The sequence below is a fragment of the Rhinolophus hipposideros genome (assembly GCF_964194185.1).
Source record: "Rhinolophus hipposideros genome assembly, chromosome: 10".
NCBI lineage: Eukaryota > Metazoa > Chordata > Mammalia > Chiroptera > Rhinolophidae > Rhinolophus > Rhinolophus hipposideros.
Window position 1 is genome coordinate 37,350,283 of NC_138056.1, and position 18,634 is coordinate 37,368,916.

The 18,634-nt window shown below is 44.7% G+C and overlaps 1 protein-coding gene across 1 annotated transcript in view; it reads right to left on the reverse strand.

Annotated features, from left to right (window-relative positions):
- INSC (INSC spindle orientation adaptor protein) overlaps positions 1–18,042 on the reverse strand; it is a gene marked incomplete at its 5' end in the record, with an annotated part of 122,581 nt that extends 104,539 nt beyond the window's left edge. Inside the window, one exon of the mRNA XM_081063704.1 lies at positions 17,947–18,042. Coding sequence (XP_080919830.1) covers positions 17,947–18,042 — 96 coding nt within the window. The remainder of the gene's footprint in view (positions 1–17,946) is intronic.
- Between the last annotated feature and the right edge of the window lie 592 nt (positions 18,043–18,634).

An 18,634-nucleotide genomic window follows, 5' to 3' on the forward strand; every position in this document is an offset into this window, starting at 1 on the left:
CTCGTAAGCAAAGATATAATGCAATGCATTAAGGGGGGGAGGGTACAGGAGAAAACAAGAGAGAAAGAGAGAGAGAAAGTGTCCTGGCTACAAGAAATAGCCCTAAAACAAAAAGACCCCAAACAACTTAAAGGTTAAAAAAGATATACCATGTAAATATTTATCTAAAAAGTTCTGATGCTAATGTATTCATATAATACAAAACAAACTTTGAGACAAGTATTATAAAGAGATTCACTACATAAAAATTAAAAGTTCAGCCCATCAAGAAGATATAATAAGGAAGATGCACCTAATGACAATAATACAGTCTTAAATTATACAGAGTAAGAACTGATAAAAAATTTCAAGGAGAAATGAACAATATCATAGATAGATATTCCAACACAATTCTGTCATTAATTAATAGGTCAAGTCGAAAAATTATCAGTAAAAATATAGGCGATTTTTATGGCATAATTAAGTTAGATTTAATGTTTATGAATAGAACACTGCATCAACTTATCAAGAATACACATCCTTTACAAGGATTCATGAATCATTTTTTTAATGACTAGTGTCTAGATCTTAAAGCAAGCCTCAGCAAATTTTAAATGATTGGTTTCCTACGGATTGCAGTTTCTACCCCAATATAAATATCCCCATACAATTGGACATTTTAAACATAAAAATAATTGGTCAAAGAATAAATTATAACAGAAATTAGAAAACAAACCTGAATAATTATGAAAATACACATATAAAAATCATATAGTATACAGATAAATAGAATTAAGAGCAAAAATTACAGTTTTAAATTAGAAAATCTGAAAATTAGAAAAATGTCTAACTTGTAACAATATAAGACATGTTAAAAAGAAGAGAATAACTCCAAAGAAAGCAGCAGAAGAAAAATATCAACACAGTAGCAAACATTAAGCACAGCACAACAAAAGCACAAAACAAAATGTAAACATAAATGAAATAATCAATAACGTAAAAGTTAGTTTTTGAAAACCCAAATAAAACAGACAAGCTTCTGGTAAGATCAGAAAAATAAAAGAAAGGAAACAAATAATCAATATTAGCAATGAGAGTAAGTTTATTAGTACAGATGCAGCAGAGATAAAATATTAAGCAATCGCACTGAAATCATAAATAAACTAGATAAATTCCTAGAAAAAGACAATTTACCAGAATTGACTCAAGAAGAAATAGATCTATAACTAGTAAATAAATTAATCAATACTCTAAAAATCTTCCCATGAGGAAAATACCATGCAGAGATTCACAAGTGAATTTCTATCATGCAAAGGAAAGATAAACTTACCCAAACTCTTCCAAAGAATAAGAAAAGAGAAAACCACTTCAATTCATTTTTGAGACTGAAATAATTTTGATACTGAAACTAAACTGGAACACAAGAAAGAAAATTTATAGGCCGCTCTCACACTAAACAAAATATTAGTAAATAGAATCCAGCTATAAATGAAAAGGATAATACATAATACATTGGGTTTAGCCTCAAAATACGTGACTGTTTTAACATTAGATAACAGATTAATGAAACTCACCACATTAATAGGCAAAAGAAGAAAAAACTTATGATCATCTCAATAGATGAAGAAAAATAATTTTATAAAATTCAACAGCCATTCATAACAAAACCTTTTAGCAAACTATAAATACAAGAGACCTTCCTTAAACTGACTAAATAGCATTTCCCAAAAAAAAAAAAAAAAAAAAAACCAGAAAGGACATACATAATGATGACATGTTGAAAGCATTTCCTGTGAGATCAGAAATAAAATTAAAATGCCTAGCTCCCACCAACTTCTATTCATTATAGTGTTATAGATCTTATCTAGCATAGAAGGAAAGAAAATGTATAAGAATGGAAAGAACAAAACTGTCATTATTTGCAGTTATGTGATAGTCCACAGAGCGGCCACATCTGCCTGTGCACAGCAGCACACAGCCCAGGAAGTGCGTAGAGGCTGAAATGGGCCTCTGCTGTGCCCACCCATCCCCACGCCCTCCACAGGGCTGAGTCCAGCAGACACAGACCTGCAGCCCACTTGGTAAGCCTAGTGTCCATGGGTCTCTGTCTCCCCCTAAATGGCTTATTTCCCTAATTCTTATAAAAATATAGCATGAACTAGCAAGTCACCCTCACTGTCAATGTAAAAAACCCAAAAGTATTTACAAATAAATTATTTTAATTCATAAAAGGGTTTAGAGAGTTGGCTAGGAATGAATATACAAAAGTCAAGTACTGTATAATCCTAGATACCAGAACAAAAAAATAAAGTGAAATTTAGAAAGAAGACATTCGCAAGAGCAGTGACAACATATTAGGTATATAAAAATGAATCTTAACATGTACAAATCCTTTATTGAGAAAATTATGAAGTATTATGAAAAGATATTTTAAAAGGCCAAAATAAATGAAGAGGTATTTCATTTATTTAGAAAGGAAAATGTCAATTCACACAAAGCGATCTATAGATTCAATGCTATCCCAATCTAATCCCCATGAGATTTCTTTCCTAGATAGAACTTGATGAGATGAATCTGAAATGTATGACCAAGAATATTTCTGAAAAAGAAAAAGAAATGAGGAGGCCTTTTCTGCTAGATAATAAGACTTAGTTTCAAATAGTAAACACAGTATGATATTAACGCTGGAATAAACTTAGAGAATTGAATAGCGAGCTCCAAAATAGACCAAAGGAAATGGGGATACTTGATTTAAGACAGAGGTGGGGAAACTGAGGGAGACAGAGACAGAGCACACACACACACACACACACCCCAAACCAGAAGCAGAAAGTGCATTGGGTGAAGGGGGAAGTGATGCCCACTCTTGTCCCTGCTTCGTATATGAGGGGAAAGCTCCTTCTTGCCCACACGCTCCTGCCCCTCAAGCTCCCTCTTGCCTCAAAGCGAAGATCTAGTTGGTCTGAGCTAGAGAGTAAAAGCAAAGAGGGTTGCTCTAAGAGTTCCCTTCTGCAGACAGAGAAGTCCAGCCCATCTCCAGGAAAAGCAGATGAAAAGTCTCTGAAAATGAGAAAGGGAAGGTTAACTAAAAAGATCTGGTACATCATCCTTTTTAGGTGCTGCTTTGAATTCACTTTGAATGATCAAGTGAAACTTGTCCCTTGGACTCAAAGATGGTTCGAATGCAAAGTAGAGATAATACATCTTTGATTACCTGACACAGTTGTTGTAAAGACTGAAATATAATAATGGAGATGACACTGCTTTGTATTCCTATATGAGGTCATAAAAATAAGAGGGATTCTTGTTAGGCAACGTGGTCTGTGGAAATAAGAATCTCCTAAAAAAAAAACACCCAAAGAAATGAATCTATAAAGGTGGAATTTCAATCAAAGTGAAAAATGAGCCCTAAGCCAAGATAGAAATCTGGAAGTTAAGGTCCTAACCAAAATTCCTGTTGGCATAATGTAAGCAAGAAACCCGGAATGTTATAGGAGCACAGGTCCTCACGAATTGTCTTTTCCAATCCTGTAGTTTATGACAAAGGAAACTGAAGCCCCGAGAGGGCAAATGACTTGGCCAACTCACAGAGCAAATGTGTGGCTGAATCCAGACTAGAACCCAAGTTCTTCCTTTGCTCTCTCTCAGGTTCTGCCCAAAACCGGGCCGAGTTCATAATGCTACTTTGGAAAACACCACTGCCTTCCCCAGGGTATTCGCTGAGGGATGCTGAACTTGGGGGCACTTATTTTCCTGTCTATATGTTCAGTTTGCTTTGCTCACTCTCCTCCATGTGGAAATCCCTCTGCCAAGTCCAAAGCACAAGACACACAGAACGTGTTGATGAAGAGCTTAAGAACCAATTACCCATCCAGCGCCGATGCAGACCCAGGGGGCCTGAGCTGGCAGGAGTCTCAAATCCCTCTGATTGTTCAGGAAACTGTCTCCAGCTCAGCCCTGCCCACGAGGATCCTGACTGGGGGGATGGAGGGGATAGAGGCATGTCAAAGGACAATTCCATCTGAAATCCTGCTGTTAAGTCATAGACCACTGCAAACTGTGTGGGAAGAGAACAGGACTTATCCTTAAAGAAACAGCCGTCAGCTCCTTGGGAGAGCAGGGGAGTAAATAAGGGGGTTTGTAAAGTGCCTGAGGGCCCAGGCAAAGGTCTGACCGGGCACTAGACTTAAACCCTAAATAGGCATCCCAGGTGCCCAATGGAGGCTGTGAAACACCCTGGGGGCTGCTCTTCTCTCTCGAGCTGGGCAACGATGTGCTTGCAGTGGCCTCAGGCAGAGGACACGCCAGCCCCTCAGTCACACCCGTGTCCTCTCCCTCTCAGCAGGCCCCTTCCTGGCAGCAGTCCCCTTTACTCACTCACATTCATGGCCCCTACTAAGCCTTTGCCAAGGTCTGTGAGTATAATTGAGATCGAAATAGTCACAGGCCAGCCCGTGGAAGTGCATGAGGGATCCGGAGCCAGCTCTACCCCCATCCACAAGCAGCTCTGTCTGCTCCACCTCGGTCCCCTTGGAGACCAAACTAACACCAGCCTTGGTCTGGGTCAAGAGGCCGTCTGCCCTGCATCAGACCCCAGCTAGATGATAGAGAAGGAGATGAATAAAACAATGTTTTTCTTAGAACATCCTCTTCCATTGAAGGAGATACATAAATGCATAATTAAATAAAACGTATTATAGTAATTCCTCCAACATGAGTGCAAATGAGGGGCTTGACCTTTCTCTGCCACAAGTGCTCTCTATGAACTTGGACTATTTATGCCCTTTCCGGGCTTCCCATCTCCCCTCCGTAAGAGGAGAGGCTGGATTAGATGAGCTCCTACTCTGAACCTAATGTTCCTACAATCCAATGAGCCCCTCCCCAGAAGCTTCTGAAACAGTCATGCATGGCCAGTGGCCAGCTCTGACTCTTTTTCTGCTCTGCCCAGAACCCAGGCTGCTCTGTGTTCTTTGCTCAAAGACGGCTTCGAGTTACAGAAGACGTCTGGGGCTTGTTGCAGTGAAAGCCATTCATGTCACCTGCTGCTTGTGTTAGCTATTAGCACTCCCACATCACTGCATCCCAGCCCACTCTTCATCTGGGGGCGACCCCAATAGTTGCCCCAACCTCAGGGCTGATATTGGCCGTAAGGCCGAGGAGCTTACACAGGCAATTGTCTTCTTGCTGGCCTCCCAACCCCCAGCCTAGCCCTCCTAATGTTAATGTTAGTTTCTGCCTCTTAAAACACAGCTTTCATTGTAACATGTTGAAAACCTATTATGTCTCCCAGGGTCTCTCAACACAGGTCTGAAGTCCTTAGCCCGGTGCTCATCACTCTCTAGACCCTGTTTCCAGCCCACCCCACCTCATTTGGCATTACCAATCTGTACTGCCCACTATGTCCCTTTGGTTCAAGCTTCAAGGCAAGCTCCCTGCTCTTCTTCAGGACGGACTTGCTGTCCCCAGCCATCAAGATTCATCTTAAATGTGGCCCCCTCCTGCAAGTTTACTCTGACCCCCAGACCACAGGGCAGCTGGAATCCTGAGGTGCTGACACCATTCATCTTGGCCTTGCCAGGGCCTGCTGGGTTTTATAACTGACTGGTGATCCCCGGTGGGCGCTCTCGTCTACCCTGCTAGGGCCAAAGTCCCAGAAGAATGTGCCCCTATCAACTGACATCTGGCATAACGCTCTACACGTAGCAGGTAAAGACTTGTTGCAAAGCAGTGATGATAACTGGACAGATTACTGAAGGACAGAAGGAATGGATGAATAATGGTAAAGGGCATCCTCCATGGGCAGGGTTGTACAGACATAGGTAGAATAAAAAGTGAAATGGAAGGATAAATGAATAAATAAGTGAACCTGGGTCCCATCACTACCACCTCTCACCTACATGACTATAATAGGTTCCTGACTTTCTCCCCTTCCCCTCAACAATCTATTATCTTCATAGCCGCCAGAGCATTTTTTCCATGACAATAAGCTTTATCACATCCAGTAATAAATACATACAAAGATGCAAACAGTTTTAGTCATTTTCTTCCAGATAGTTGGATCAACTTACAGGAAAGGCAGACATGAAATCTGTATACAGTCTTAGGAAAACTTTCAGGAGTCCTTTTAGGTTAGGTGTGGTAAGTTGCTCTTTCTTCTGTATTTATAAATTGCGTATTTCTTAATTTGACTTCCAAGCACTAATAGTCATGCAAATGCTTAAGCAAAAAGGAAACTACATTAAGTAGGACCTTCCAGTTTCCACTCATATTACTCAAATTAAAAGCCAAATTCTCCCAATAACCTGTAAGAGCCCTCATGATCTGGTCCCCATTACTGCATTGACCTCAACTCCTTGGACTCTCGTTGCATTGCAGCCATATGGACCCTCATACTCTTCCTCCAACCTCCTCAAAGCTTTTGCCTTTATTCCCCTATTTGACTGCTCTTCCCCCAAATACCCACATAGCCTGTCCTTTCACTTCCTCCTGACTTCTGTGTAAATACCTGTATATCAGAGCGAACCTCCTGACCTGATATAAACCTTCTCCCACTCTTGGAACTCCCTTACCATTCTTCGTATTTTTCTATAGCACTCAGTACCATACTGATGATCGATGTATTTACTGTCTGTCTTCCCACACCAGAAAGCAAATTCTACAAGGGCACATGTTTTGCTCACTGTTGTAGCTGCAGTGCCTACAACAATGCATGGCGCAGAGTAGGTGCTCAGTAGATAGTGGTTGGATGTATGAGGGAGGGAGGGAACAGGTGGATGAGCCTGTAACTTAGATCCTTAGCACCTCCGGGCATTTCTCCAAGATGCTCTTATCTGATGTGGTTGCCATTGTCCTTTGTCTGCTCAGTTCCAGCCCTGTCCCATGCCGTGGCAGATGGACAGCACACATGCTGGGGGGCTTTTTGTAAATGACAAACCTTCTGGAGGAGTGGGGTCAGGATTAGTCTACCGCCTGGTTTCTAAATGCCACATTTTAAAACTCTACTCTTCCTGCCCTACCCCCAGCCTCTCTGCAAATTCCACAGGATTAAAAATGCAATCCTGGTAGAAAATGAGGAAAATGAAAACATCCTCTTTTCCACAGTAGGGCTCATAGAGAGCTGTGTTTCTCTTTCCCCTTCAGGCCTCAACCTCAAGCACCTCTGCAGAGCGCAGCGACCACCTTCTATCTATCTGATCAAGAAGCCTAATTCCTAAGCTCTCATCACCACTGAAAAAGGGGATGGGATGCTAGAAAGGCAGAAGGTGAGATAAGAGGAGTAATCACTATGGCAGAACCTGGTCTCCCTCTCATCCTGCTAACACCCTGTCATCACACAAGGCCCAGCACTCCACCAGCACAGTGACATCTCCCCACCCCATAGTCACCTCACCTGGGCTTCTGGCCTGTGGGGACCATATGAAAGAAGGATGAAGGAAGGGTACCTTGAGTTCTGCTACATGTCCACTGTAAATTTCTGTTTGTGGATGGACAGGTGGGTGTTAGATGGACGGCTGATAGTGACTGAGTGAAAGCAAAATAGATAGTTGAATGAGTGAGTGAGGAATACAAGAGTGAGTGAGCCTGAGTGACAGAGTGGACTTTCTGTCCAGTGCTCGTAGCATCTTTGCAAGGATGGCTCACTGAGCTCAGTAAGGCCTTCTCTCTGAATTCTCTTTAAGGAATTCAGAGAAATATTCAGAGGAATATTCTCTCTCTGAATTCTCTTTCTTCATCCCTTCTCTAAGTGATGAAGGTTGGGTGGGGTGGAGGAGAGGTGAGAAGGTGGTTTGAAACTCCTGACCGATATGAATCATGTAAGTAACTCTCAAGCTCCAAAGAGCCTTCATAAGCGTTTGTAAAGACCCTTCATACAAGCAGCCAAGGAGCCAAGGCAGGACCACCTAAAGGCCCCTGGGATCTCCTGTATTCACAAACCAGACAGGGCAGTAAATAAAGAAGCCACAGCTTAGGGATGCCATGTAACTTTGCTATCTCCTTCAGGGAGCTACTTAGAATCACCCAGGAATTAGATGTCACCTATCACTAGTCCCCCCAAAGCTCCTGAATGACCATCTAATTTGGTTTGCCTAAAAGATGATAAAATCCTTGGGGACATGTAGCCTACAGGCAACTCAAATGCAGCGTTTCCTAAAATGAATTATCTTCCTCTCCAAACCTACTACTTCTTTAAAATTTTTATTCTACTGAAAGATACCCCCATCTATCTCGTTGCTCAGCTGATAAAGCTTCATTCATTAATTCATTCATCCTAGAAGTATTTGTGGCATGTATCAGTAATATGCTACTTGCTAGGATAAAGTAATGAACAAAACCAGATATGGTCCCAGCCCTCCTGGAGTTCATCATCAAATAGGAAAAACAAGAACTAATTATCACATAATAATTATGAATAAATGTAAAATTGCAGCTATGCTAAAATCTTGAAGGAGGTATGTGGTGTATTAAAGCCTTATAAAACATGATCTGACCTAATCATGGAGGTTATGGATGTGACAATTGAGCTTTGAACTGAGAGATAAATAGGAATTCTATAGGCAAAGACATGGAGGAAGAGTGCTGCAGACAAAAAGACAGCAAATGCAAGAGCCTAGGGCAGGAGGGAGCCTGACAAGCCCAAGGGACTGAGACAGGTCTAATGTGAAAGAAGAGAGAGCCAGGGGAGAGCTAGGCTGGGGATGTAGGAGATGGCTGCAGGGGTCAAGCAAGACCTTGCAGGACTTATTAAAAAGTTGGTCTTTATCTTAAGATCAGTAAGAAGCAACTGAAGTATTTTTAAGGAGAGAAATGACATGATCAATTAGGTGGTGTTTTGAAATGCACGCTGGCAGTTCTGTGGAGAACAGATTGGAGGGAGCCAGTATGGATACAGATGGACCAGATAGGAGGCTCCTGTGGTACCCCAGGAAGATGCAAATGGTGCCTTGAACTCGAGTGATGCTGGGAGAGATGGTGGTGAATTTGAGAGAGATTTACGAGAGAACATCAACCAGACTTAGTAATGGATTGGACATGGGCTTTGAGCAAGAGAGGTGTTGAGGATGATTGTCAGCTCCCTCTCACTTGTGTAACTGCATAGATGAAGGAGCCAGTCAGTGAGAAACAAAACACCTGAAAAGGACCACATATGAATAGGACAGTGCCAGGGAAGAATGCAGAAATTCTGATTTGGACATGCTGAGTTTGAGAGCCCTTTGAGAGTCCTTTTGACTCCATTGTCTCCCAGATTTTCTGCATTCAGTCACCTGATTCTACCTCCTCTCCATCCTGTCTTAATTCAGGTCCTTGTAATTATATCTTGGATAATTAAAACAATCTCCAGGCTGTCTTTCCTTCCAATCCATCCATTCTACACTGCAGATCTTTCTAAATATTGCCTCTTCAAAAAGGCCCTCCTTGGCCACCCAATCTAAAGTACCCCGACCCTATTACTCTCTATTTCAGTCACCTGGGGTTTGTATTTTATAAAAACATACAATAATTTGTTATATTTTATTCTAGAAATAAATACGAATATATACATATATGTCCAGCTTTGTTTACTAAGAGGGCATATGAGCAATGACACACCAAAAGCAAGGAGCACATGTAGCCCGAGATCTCAGTTTCTAAGTACCATTCTCCACTAAAAGGATCCAGGGCTCCTTGGAGAAATGGCTAATCCCAGGGCTGAAGCAAGAAAAGAATGAAGTGAGACAGGAATATCTTGCTACAGCAGAGTGTAAGCAAATGCTCAGAGAATCATGGAGACAAGTCAAAAAAAACAGGAGTCAGTTTACAAATCTGGAACAATTTGAACATTAAAATAAAATATACTAATTGATTATAACCCATTGAATAAACTAAGAATCCATGAGTTCATAATGGAAAAGGGAAGGAAAGGGAAGGAGGGAGGAAGGCAAAAAGAGAGAGAAAGAAGAAGGAAAAGATCTTTCTTACAGTAGAATGCCAACTAATAAATATAGAAGAAATGATGGATTTAAAGTATCAATGATGATAAAATTAGTGAGTGAAAGTTTGATGAGGAACTTTACATAAGGTATCATTCCACAATTTACTTATTAATTAGAAAGGGAAAAATAGCAACTTCACAGTGGAGAAACTGGTGAACATCACCTTCAGCAAGTGAGGAAAACGTCTGTCACCCACATGGGGACAATTCCCACATCCTGTGCTTGCTGATGTGATAGCCTCACTTCAGTGGTATTTCTGCTCAAAAGGCATAGCTTGAATCTAATCATGCAGAACCATCAGATAAATCCAAATTGTGGGATTCTAAACATAATACCTGGCCAGTACTATTCAAAAACACAAAGGTCATGAAACCTAAAGCAGAGGAATTACTCTGGATTAAAGGACTGAAGAGACATGACAGCTAAACACAATATGTAGATTGGGTCCTGAAAGGGGTGAGGGAGACAGGGGAGCTATAAAGACATTACTGGGCAGAATTGTACTGTGGTAAGAATATCCGCTTTTCAGGAAGTACACATTGAAGTGTTTAGGGCTGAAGAGGCATTACATCACTAATTTACTCTTAAATTGATCAGAAATGTGAATATTTTATATGAATTTATATATACAAACATAATAAAACAGTAACTATAACAATAAATGAACAATAAAATATAAATTATAGACAATTAAAATATACGTAAGTAATAAAAACAATGTATTTTTATATTATTGGAGAAAAAAATCAATGAATGCAATAAAGTAAATGAGTGTCTTATAAACAATTAAGGAATATGGATAAAGAGGGATTTTTTTTTACCAGTCGTAAATTTTCATTAATTTGATATGATATCAAAATTAAAAGTGACATAAAAATTGTTTTTCTGTTTGTTGAATGAACGAGTCACATCTAACCATGTGACCCTCTCCTGCTTAAAATTCCTAAGTGCCTGCCCAGAACTATCACGATAAAAGTCCAAACACCTCAGCACAGCCTTCAAGGCCTGACATCCACCAATAGCTCTTTGTCATGTCCCCCATCTCGTCATTTCTCATCACTACTGACCACTCACACTACACGCTCCAGTCAGACTAACTGCTCAACGTCCCTCAAGCGTACCAGGTTAGGCAACGCTTCTGTGCCTTAGCATAGTACGTACAGCTCTCTCAACCTAGAATGACCTTTTTTTATCCTCCTGGAAACTTCCTGCTATCTTTCAAGATCCGGACCAAGAATTTTCGCTTCTGGAAGGCCTCTCTGATCGTCCAGGCTGGAGATGACACTTCCTCTTCTGATGTACCAATACATCCAGTACCTAATCCGGCCCCTCAGACAGGCCTGTCACTCTTTGTTTACAAGCCTGCCTTCCACATGATGCGATTTCTGCTTGAGGACAGGGACGTTCCTTACTCACCTGTATGCCCAGTGCTTTGCAAAGGGCCTGGCACAGCACAGGACCTCAATTAATATTGGCAGCATGAATAATTGAATAATAGTCTCTGAACTTTCTACATCTTCCAAGAGAGCGCCTGACTTGAGTCTTTTTCATTATCCTCAAAAAGTACAGAATAGTGAGGGAAATTAGTTCTTCCCTTATTTTACACACAAGGAAAGTGAGGCCCAGAGAGGGTAAGATAACCATGTACCCCAAGGCTGAGCTAGCTAGAACTGGAATCCAGACCTCTTGCCAATCAGCCCAGAAGGTGGATGGGACAAGAAGGAAGGACATGCCACTTGTGGTTCGCCTATTGTATGCCAGACACTACACTTCAAATAAACGTGCTGGTTCTATCATCACCATTGCATTATAAGGAACCCCATTTTGCAGACAAGGAAACTGAGGCTCCAAGTCAGATATGACTGCAAAGCCCATGTTCTTTTCTCTGTCCATTGCCATATGTAGGCCCACTTCTGATCCTCCATGAGAGGGCCTGAGTCAATTATCGTGTCCCTCATCGGTGTCTTTTAAACCAGCACCACACACAGGCCCACAATGTAGCCCACACCCCTAGACCACAGGCTTCATTTCATATGGTTTCCAAACCCAGGATATTTGGGTTGTAAGACAAAACCTCCATGTCTCCAGCAGAAAGCAAACACTATACACAATTACCCAGCCAAATTGCTGACTCTTACAGACACTGCATCAACGCCAAATGGGGTCTGGCCTGCCCAGAGACGTCCTCAGAGGATCCAGGACTCCCCCAGGGCTTGGCACTGAGGGGACCCTAGAGCTGGAGGAGGGGAGACCAGGCTGGCTGGATCACAGAGTCTGGGTGAAGGCTTCATTCCCAGGACAGATTGTTCCAGGGGAGAAGTGAAGCCACAGAAGCCCAGTGCTACCCACCCCAAGGGGGAAGGGGGGAACCCTACCTGGCCTAGGAGGCCTTCCCCACCCCACCCCTGCTTCCCACAGAGCAGCAGTCTCTGTGCCTCAGGCTAGAAAGGCCAATGATGCTGATAACGTTCAGGTTCTGGGGCCAGAGAAGCCAGGCTCTTAGCCCTAACCCAGTAGGCCAGGTTCTGGGGCCAGAGAAGCCAGGCTTCAAAGCCCTTACCCAGGAGGCACAAAGCAGTGAATTCTCCTGCTTTCAAGGCCTTTGAACTGGAGAATTGATCAGTGGACATTTACTACAGATTCTGGCATCAGACCTGGGATGGAATCGTTGCTGGCTCTGACCTCTGGCAAATCATTTAACCTTGTGTGCTTCACTTTCCTTATCTTTAAAAGTAGTACCTGACTCGCAGGGTTGTTCCAGAGGTTTCATGAAACAAAGGGTGCAAAGAACCTAACAAAAAGATTGGCCATAACAGATACCAAATAAATGTGAGTAACTGTGAGTAAGCCTTGCCCCACAGAAGTTCTGACAGTCCTACCCAATATGTTCTCGCTGGATTTTAAACCTATTTTCACTTGGTTGAACTTCAAGTCCAAGGAACAACCAGAATCCTCAGCAGAGATGTGATCAAGTCTTAGTTTGACCTTTTTTGAATCATATTCACCTGGGAAAGAACAAAGCCCTCACCTGCACCAACCCACCAGCACATTACTCAATGCCAGGCTTTGCGTGGGGCCTCAGGCCCATGAGTCCTCCTTCCCACTTTGTAACCAAATACTTCTGGAAGGATTAATCTTGGCCGTGGGCAATAGCCAGCAGCATGGGGTGACCTACTGCATACTGAGGAGCAGGATCATAACACCATGCCTGAAAGCCCACCATCGGAGTCCTTCTAAGTACTCTTTAGAGCTAAGCATTGGCCCCCACTGCTCCCCTTTCCATGAATAGCCTTGGGCAGGGTAAGGCCATCTCGGAGTGAATTAGAAGTTTCACCAACTGTGCAGTGTGGCTAGAGTCCTGCCCTACATTCAGATGCCCCTGGTGGCCCACATCTCTTGCAGGTAAGAGGAGACAAACGACTCACTTGGCAGACTTGAGACCCCCTCATCAGGAAGGAGAAAGGAGTGAGGACCAGCCTATGTCCTTTCTGATCTGGTCAGGGGGCAAACAAGCCCCCTCGTGTGTTCCTCCACATTCCAAATCCCCCACTCCTTGTCCTAAGCTTCTGCTACAAAAGGGCCATCCCTGATCAGAGACCATGTGGTCCAGGCTGGCGGAGGCAGAGCTAAGGTCCAAAAGACACAGACCTCCCAGCAGAGCCCTGGGCTTAGGCGGGGTCACATAAGGAAGGGGTGGCCCTGGGGCAAGGGCCAGGCTTAAGGCAAGGGTCAAACTCCTTCAGACACCCATACACTCACGCTTTTGAGAGAGGGAAGAGCTGGCAGCTGAAGAACTCAGAGCAGGGGGCATTTATCAATGGCCCGATTCATTCTCAACAATCCCCATTGTCTGAGCCAGTACAGAGATGGGCATTATCTCCCAGAGCTGCTAGGAAGAAAAGCCCAAGACATGGTCACGAATCAGAGTCCAAAGATACAGATGCCAAAATTGAGACATATGGTTTGAGAATCAGATAAAATATTTGAAATTGGAAATGTCCCCCCAAAAATCCATGCAATATGGTTCTCATCCTCAGAGACCAATAGAATGCTCAATTGTTGGTTGCTCATTCACTTATTCTGATCTCTTTCCACAAAAGATGTGGGAGTTTACAGTTATAGATATGTACACTATAAAGCTGTTAAAGCAGAAATCAAAAAAGTCAAAGCCAGCATTCTAATTAACATAGTTACTAGAATGGAGTAAGCTCTCTAGACTGAGAGCTTCCTAGCAGCCAGAGTAAAAAGAGAAACACAAAGGTTATGTAAAATGCTCAGGAGTCACACAGACTTATAGAAATCCCTTGAGCATTTCATGCTAAGCCACAATTTCCTTGTCAGAAAAAAAAATGTGCTGGGGGGGCGGTTATTAACAAAACAAAGTTGTGAAAAGTAAATTTACAAAAGCATATATTAAAGATTCAATAAATGGTGATTATTCTTTTATCATTCTTCTGTTGTCTGATTTCTCTTCTTTAAACTGGAACTATGTTAACTTAGTGGGGCTGCCCTTGATGCTCTATGATTCTTTATCGTTGCTGTGAAATTCTGATTGGCAAGAATATACATTTGATTAATTAAAAAAAAAAAAAAACGGGACAACAGCCTGAGACTGAGTCATCATGACTCCTCCCATTTTCCAGAGCCTTTCTTGAATCCTAAGGTGGCTGGGGGTCCCCACAAAAGAGAAGGTTACAGAAGGCACGCAGATTTCCTTCCCCTGCCACCTTCGCTCTGCAAGAAGGCTGCCAGGGTGACAACTGCCTGTTCTTATTTAACCGTCCCCAAGAATCAGGCCAGGGTCTAGGCCAGGGGAAGGTAGATCCCAGCCCCCACCCCCTCAGGAAATGGCTAAAGCCCACCTGCTCCGATGCATTAAGACCATAAGCTAGAGGCTTGGGCAAATCACAAGTGTGAGCTCCACCTCAGCCTGGCCTTTTCACTTGCAGGAGGGCATAAGATGCCTCTAAGTCCCAGACACTAAGGCCACAGGGTCCATGACCCTCTGTTTCAGATCAAATGGGACACCTCGAAGGCACTGTATCACCCTCTACACTGACCACCCCCAGCCAAAACCTCTGATGCAAGATATTCTCTACCAAAGACAGTTTGGGACACTTTATCCAAGGTGCCATATGTGGGCTAAAGGGGACCTAAAATGGGGGCTGCAGGCTGAGAGTGGGTCAAGCCAGGTGTGCGTGTTTGTGCATATGCATATTTTAGACATGTAGGTGCCTGTTGCATACATGTCATTGTCCACAGGTGTGCATGTTGAAAGCATGTGAGGAAATGCATTCAAGACTGGCTTGTGTGGGCAAGAATGTGTATACACGTGAGCAGCTGTGAATGTGTGGGTATGGGCGCCCTGTGAGTGTCTGTGGGTGTGTGGTCTCATGGTCCTCCTGCCTCTTCTCATGTGACAGCGAGGTCCCCCCAAACTGTCTCCCCACCCTGGCCAGCCAGCTGGAGTCACTCAGAGCCCCGTTCACTCCAGTGTTAGGCAAAGGTTCTGAGCTCCTGCCCTGTTTACAGTCCTGAGAAACCAAAGTCGCATGACCTACAGAGAAGACACCCCAGCTGGGGACAAGTCAGGTCACCCTCAAAGTCTGAGTTCAGATAACACTCCTTATGCCCCAGTTTCTGCCCTCATCAGCTCACTCACACACATCTATCCATCTACACATGCTCTCAGTCCACATGGAGCCTTCCTACTCCACACGAATGTACTTACCGGGGAGCAGACAAGGTCCACACAGAGCTGTCCAGGCCACAAAGACACACATGCCATCTATGGGAACACTCCACGCCTACCTACACGTTCGTCCCTACATACATTGACACATTCTCCTACCCTCACTCACACCCTTTGACACATGCTAGAAAGTTCCACATGCTAATACATTGGCCCTGGCATTCACACTGACACACTTACACCTACTATCCAAATCGCCCCAAACATGCTCTATTCTCCAGGCAAGCTGGCAAGTCCAGCACCGGCCCCTGAATCCAGCCAGCAGAGACTACTTACTCTGAGGAAGCGGGTGGGCTAGAGGGTGGCGGGCTAGAGAGGTGGCGTGCAGCGGCCAGAGGTGGCAGGGCGCAGCTGGGGCTCCAGAGGCCGTGCGCAAGTGGCTGAACTTGGGACGGCCCAGCCCGAGGGTCCGCCTGCTGCCCCGTGCCCCCGCCCCGCTCTGCCCCCGCCCGCCCGCTCCCGGGCCGCTGCAGGACCTTCAACAACAGCGCGCTCCCTGCCAAGCCTCTGTCCCGCGTCAGCCTCTGCTGCCTGGAGTCTCAGCCCCGCCGAGAAGCTATTTTGGTGCCCCCCGGCAGTGGAAACGTCGCACTCTGTAGGGAGTACTGGAATGGGGACGCGGTCAAGTCTAATTAGAGACCTGGCTCACCCCTGGCTGGGCGCGAGTCACCGTGGGTAAGCACCCGGGAGTCTCAGAGCAGTCCCAGCGGGGTGCCCACATGCGCCCCGCATGCCAACATCTGGAGAGGGGAAGGGAATGCGCTGTGATCGTTTCCCTTGGAGCTGAAACAAAACAAGGAGGGGTTTGGGTGCGGTTCACATGCTCAGTGGAGAGAGCCGCCAAACTTTGAGCAGCCCCCAAATGCCTGGAATGCGACTTGGTTTATTCACCACAGGTGCTTCCCTTTGGAATCTAAGTCCCCAAATAAGTTCACGGACCTCCACATCACAGACCTGTCAAAAATGGCAGAGGGTGGTGGCTGAGAGTCACCTCCAAACTAGGGGCACATCAAACTTCCCCTTTCGGGAAGTTTGTGTCGGATGGCAAAGTCTAGAGAGGAAGGCTAAGTTCTACCCAAAAGCTCAGGAATGGTACATTCTTGAACTGGAAGGAAGCTTCAAGGTCATCCCATCACACTCCCTCCTCCCTGCCATAAATGGGAGGTGGGGAAGGAGGGGATGCTGGAGGGCCTCTACTCACTCGGGGATCACATAGGACAGGCAGCCCTTAGGCTCCCTTGGGCCCTGTTCCCAAGTTTGAACCCTCTAATTGGCAGGAAGTTCTTAGCATCTAACCTGCTTCCCTTGTGTGCAAATTATATCACTATGCTCGTAGTACACATTCAAGGACAGGGAGGCCAGCTCCATCTCCATGACACAATGACTACTCCAAGGTCCAATCTCAGCCTTCGCTTCCTTGAGGCTAAGATTCCTGGTTCCCTTTTCAGGCCTTGGCTAAAAATGACTACTGCTCCCTGGCGCTGGACACAATGCAGCTCCTGACATTAACTCAACTGCTTCAGCACTCTGGGGACAACCGGCTCTGTGGGTGCCCAAATCATTCCCCTCAGACAAGCCAGCTTATACTCCATCTATCTAGGGACAGCCTGATTCTACTCCCCAGTCCCTTAAGAGGAGCTTCAGTTCCTATCTCAGCAAAGGCTGTCTCAGAGCCCAGGGACAGAGTTTGGGCCCTAGAAACCCACATGGCTGGGCATTAACACTGGAGCCACAGCCTTCCTCAAACAGGCAAAGTTTGCAGAATCTTTTCTCTGAGTCCATTTCGGGTAGGCCAGGTAATGTAATAAAAATAGTCTGGAGTTTGTCCTCAAAGAGACCTGACTTTGCTTCCTCTTTCTAGCTGTGTGTCCTTGGACAAGTCACTTAACCTCTCTGGGGCTCAGTTTTCCCATATTTACATTGGCAATCATAATAGTCCCTGTCTAGCTCATGGGTTGCTGAAAGTATGAGATAAGATCAGGACTGTAAAAGTACCTAGAAAGCTAAGATATTTTTTTAGAATGCTAGAAATGGAATAAGGCTTAGATCATACACAGGATAAACACTCACAAAAAGCCTCAGAGATCTTTTCTTTCCAGGACAAAACTCTGTGCCTGGTTTTTAGAGCAAGAGAGCGACAGACTTGGTTTGCTAGACGTTCCCTTAGGACACTTGGTGTGAATGTCCCCCACCTGCATTCCCCAATACATAAGCACACACACATACACTTTCCCAGATACGTACTGCACAGCCCAGCCTCCTCGGCTCCTGTCGGCCCCACAGGCCCCAACTGCTTATACCCTCGCTGGCCGCCTCTCCAGTCTCCGGAGGCCGCCTCATGGCTCCAGTCGTGGCTGCAGCAACTCCAAGTGTCCCTACCGAGGCCCATAGGGGCAACTCCTCTCTCCTTGCCCATCCTTCTGGGCCATGGCCCCGGGCAAGGCCTGCGACTCAAGGCAAAGGTGGCAGAGGCCTTCTCCGACGCAGTCCAGAACTGAGGCCACCCGAGGGAGCTCCGAGTTAGAGCATCATCCCCCTCGACCCCTCCTCGTGGCCTGCCTGGATTCACTGTGCTGTCCTGCTTAATTCTTAATGGAAATTCCATCCCCAGCGCTGGCCCTGGCTGGCTCAGGGAGTCCAGGCTTGGGCCAACAGCAAACTGCACCCAGAGACAGGAGGTGTGGCTGGCCGCATAAACACAGATACGCACATACACACACACATGTACAAGCACACACATGAGCAGAGAGAACTGCGCTGAGACATTCACAAACTCAGACATTCTCACCCAGACACATCATACACGGAAAGATAACAAGCCTTATCATCACTAATATTAATAGCACTGTACTAAGTACTTTTACAGATATCAACGTCCCTAATCCTTGCAACAACACTGGGTTCCAGTATTATACCCAAGTTATGCGTGAGG